The sequence below is a fragment of the Branchiostoma belcheri genome, unplaced genomic scaffold (assembly GCF_001625305.1).
Source record: "Branchiostoma belcheri isolate BF01 breed outbred unplaced genomic scaffold, Haploidv18h27 scaffold458, whole genome shotgun sequence".
NCBI lineage: Eukaryota > Metazoa > Chordata > Leptocardii > Amphioxiformes > Branchiostomatidae > Branchiostoma > Branchiostoma belcheri.
Genome location: NW_017804085.1, coordinates 45,740 through 49,860, shown reverse-complemented (window position 1 = coordinate 49,860; position 4,121 = coordinate 45,740). Strand labels below are relative to the sequence as shown.

At 43.7% G+C, this 4,121-nt stretch overlaps 1 protein-coding gene across 1 annotated transcript; it reads left to right on the top strand.

The window, feature by feature from the left end:
• Positions 1–231: 231 nt before the first annotated feature.
• Positions 232–4,121, top strand: LOC109478890 (tripartite motif-containing protein 3-like). Its single transcript, XM_019780700.1, has 2 exons — positions 232–385; positions 3,283–4,121. The coding sequence occupies exons 1-2, from the start codon at positions 232–234 to the stop codon at positions 4,119–4,121; spliced, it is 993 nt and encodes a 330-aa protein (XP_019636259.1).

The following is a 4,121-nucleotide window of genomic DNA, read 5'->3' as shown; positions in this document are numbered from 1 at the left end:
TGCACGGGTACTGTTTGGACAATAAAACCATTATTATTATTATTATCACCATCGCTGCATTTCAACGTAGAACATTCAGTTTCAACGCAGACTGTAGCATTGTTATAAAGTTCTTAGTTATGCATGTTTATGTTACATGCATATGTTGTATAATTTGAATGCAGGATCACTTTGTTTTCGTTTTCTTACTTACTATATGTAGAACTAAACAAAGGAAGAGATCTCGGAGCCATGGCTAAAAACCTGCCCTCCAACACCGCACCAAAAGCAATGGTCGTTAGAAACGAGTTCTTCAGCGAAAGTATGGCAAAACCAGACACAGGAATTGCGCCATCCACGTTCACGCAAGCTGCCGACGGTGCCAGTCACCACATCTCTGGTGAATGTGAGCAAAATAAAGACAATGACGATGAACATCTGTCTAACCCTGCTGAGAACAGTCAGACAATCGATATCGGGCGCCCTGGCGAGTTTGATGCATACTCCATTGCATACATATGCAAAGAACAGACTATTCACTTTACGAAAGCTGCGGTAGAGACGAAAAACAAACTGAAGGCAACTAAAATGGCTCCCGACAACGACAATGATGACGACATTCACTTGGCAAGACGTGGCTCAAGCAATGCTGAAACAGAAACTTCAACTTTCAAGGCAAATGACAGTAACCTGCACACACAAGCCAGGGATCCGAATCCGATGTACACACAAAATATAAACCCTCAACCGATGGACGCCGAAAACGACGTTAATCCCAATCCGATGTACCTGCAAAGCACCATGGAGCCAAACGCCACCATTGGACCCGCCAGGAATCCAAACCCGATGTACACACAAAACATGAACCCTCAACCGATGGACGCCGAAAACGACCCCAATCGCAATCCGATGTACCTACAAAGCACCATGGAGCCAATCGCCAGCCCTGGACCCGCTAGGGATCCGAGTCCGATGTACACACAAAACATGAACCCTCAACCGATAGACGCCGAAAACGACGCCAATGCCAATCCGATGTACCTACAAAGCACCACGGAGCCAATCGCCAGCCCTGGACCCGCCAGGGATCCGAACCCGATGTACACATATAATGCTGCGAACACTTATCCGACGCACTCCAGAAACGACGTTAACCCCAATCCGATGTACCTGCAAAGCAGCCCTGGACCCACCTTCAGGTCAAATAAAAGTGAAAACAATCCCTGCACCCAGGCATTAGGTGATGCATATCAGCAAGGTGATGAAGCCTCCTCCAGGCATTTCACAGCTTCCGGAGATACCCAAGCAAGCCTATCTTCCCAGAATCTACCAGCGGCGGCTTCAAACAACATCAATGACGCCAATGATGTCTTGCATGCACTCAATCCAAATCTGATGTACGTGCCAAACGTCCAGCGTCCTGCAGAGCACGGTAAGAACTTAATCAACTTTATAAACCTCTTGCTGGAGAGAAATTGTGGTATTTTTTTATTGTCATTGGTAATGTCTCTTTTCTGTATCAGTACGCGCCTACTGAATTTATTTCCCTTGTCGACACAACGCCCTGAAATAAAATAATTCTATGTATTTTCAATAGATCTGCTGTTATTGGCAATATTTTAGGTGATTAGTCAGTAATTCTCCCGATGAAGGCGACAGTTGAAAATTTGATCTCTATGTAGTTTGTTTGTTTGTTTATTGGGAATCTCCATTAGTTATACAAGCTGTGTATACTAATCTTCCTGGAGTCCTTTCACATAATAGAATACATACAATTATCAACTTAATAGTTACAAAGGATTCAACAACATTATACATAACAATTGCTTAACAAGAACAATAAAAATTACTAAGTAGTAACTACTTATTAAATTTACTTATACTTCTAACAACAGCAAATATACAAGTTGTGGAGAGGTCAGAGGTACACCTGTGTGTAGTAATTGTTGTTGGAATAAAGTTCCAATTTATTCCAACATTTCACTATGATTACTACCAACATGATGGCATTCCAGGCTGTACGCGACGCCGAGTGATCTTTGCATTTGAAGCTGTCTTTATTGGGTTGTGCATCGTCGTAGGAGTCATTCTCTGGTTATCATTAAGCGCTAGACAGGTACGCTTTTGTCTTATTATAGCCTTGTCGATTTGTTCATCATTTCCTGAGGTAACCATTCCTTTACATTACCTATATACCTTATGCGGGTAATTCGCATCACTGGCAGTATACATGATTTTGTACATGTACCTTGTAACATGTCAATACAGGTATAGCGCAGTTCAGTAAATAACTTCTACCCTCCCCTGAGTGTACAGTGAACGAACCCAGGAATGTAGACATTCCAAGCCTGTGAAAAAAATTCCTGTACAATTCCTAGAATTCTTGCCAACTGCACACAACACTGTACCATTAGGTCCCCCCTGAGACGACGACAAAAAGTCAAACACAACAAACAGATGCTTTATAGACACAAAGCTTAACCTTTCGTATTGTTGCTTCGTATCGGTGAGGTACCAATTCCACGATACTTTTGAAATAGATTATTCCTTATTGTAATAATTCCAATACAATTTGGTGCATAGTACGTTGACATCGGCCTGCAGCTATCAAATTCAGACAGGGTTCAGATTTTTTTTAAAGATCTCCATAAACCGATTGCGAAAGCCTGCATTGACAATATAATCCTCTATCAACAGCAGACAGCGAATACAACTATTACCACTGCTACTACTACTACTACTCCTGCTACTACTCCTGCTACTACTGCTGCTGCTACTTCTACTACTGCTACTACTACTCCTGCTACTACTGCTGCTGCTGCTACTACTGCTGCTGCTACTTCTACTACTGCTACTACTACTACTGCTACTACTGCTGCTGCTGCTACTGCTACTACTGGATCTATCCCCAAGCTCCCGGCAGTCTCCAACACCCCACATCACAAAGGTAAGTGTAACACAAATATTCGAGAGACAATATCTTAAACTTTGTCCCTCTGTGTCATTAGACAATGTCTTAAACTTGGCCCCTCTGTGTCATTAGATAATGTTTAAAGACTTTCTCTGTGCCATGAGACAATGCCTTAGACTTGGCCCCTCTGTGTCATGAGGCAATGCTAGGATATTGGATCGGACAATGAACAAGATAATTTCTTATGTTGAGTAAAAGAAGCTATATGCATCAGGGCCCATGTGTGTGTGTGTGTGTGTGTGTGTGTGTGTGTGTGTGTGTGTGTGTGTGTGTGTGTGTGTGTGTGTGTGTGTGTTTAAAAAAAATATACTTTTTAACACTCATGCAAAAAGGTTGTGACGTAAAGCAGAAGAAGATCAAGTTTGGTGGGAGGGGAAAAGAACCTGGAAAATTCATCAATAACGTTGGAGTTGCCGTGTCTGCTGACAATGAAATGTTTGTAACTGATTGGAACAACCAACGTGTCCAGGTCTTCAGCATGAATGGGACCTACCTCCGCCTCTTTCGAACCGTCGTGCCGGGTAAAAGTAAGAAAATGTACCCTTATGATGTTGCTTCGGACATAGGGCCTGGCTACCTGTGGGTACTGGGGAGGAGCTCGCGCTTTAATAAAGGACATGTCGTAAAGTACAGTAAGAACGGACAGCCCATCCAAAAATTTGACGTAAGCCTCAAGAGCGTCTATCCCGCCATCGCGATGGACGTGCGTAACAATAACGTTATCGTGGGTGACAAAAAAACAGTTATGATGTTTGATCCAAACGGCTCTCGCCTTTGGAGTTCAGAAGTGCGTACGGTAAACGGAATCTCGGGAGTCACATCGGACAAGGAGGGAAATGTCCTGCTGACGGATGGGTCTAAAGCCATCCAGAAGCACAATTCCTCCGGAGTAAAGATATTTGAATTCGGCACCTATGGAAAGGGGAAGGGGCAACTGAATCGTCCGACTGGTATTTGTCTGGACACCTCTGGTCGCATCATCGTGGCGAATTCTAACAACAACCGGGTAGACATGTTCACAAGCCAGGGCCAGTTTGTCCGCACCATCGCGATCATTACATACCCGCGGGGTATCGCTATGGGACCATGTGGAGAGTTGGTTGTGACCAGCCCATTAACATACACTGTAACTATATTTCCACGAGCAAATGGTGCTTCCTTGAAGCCCTAG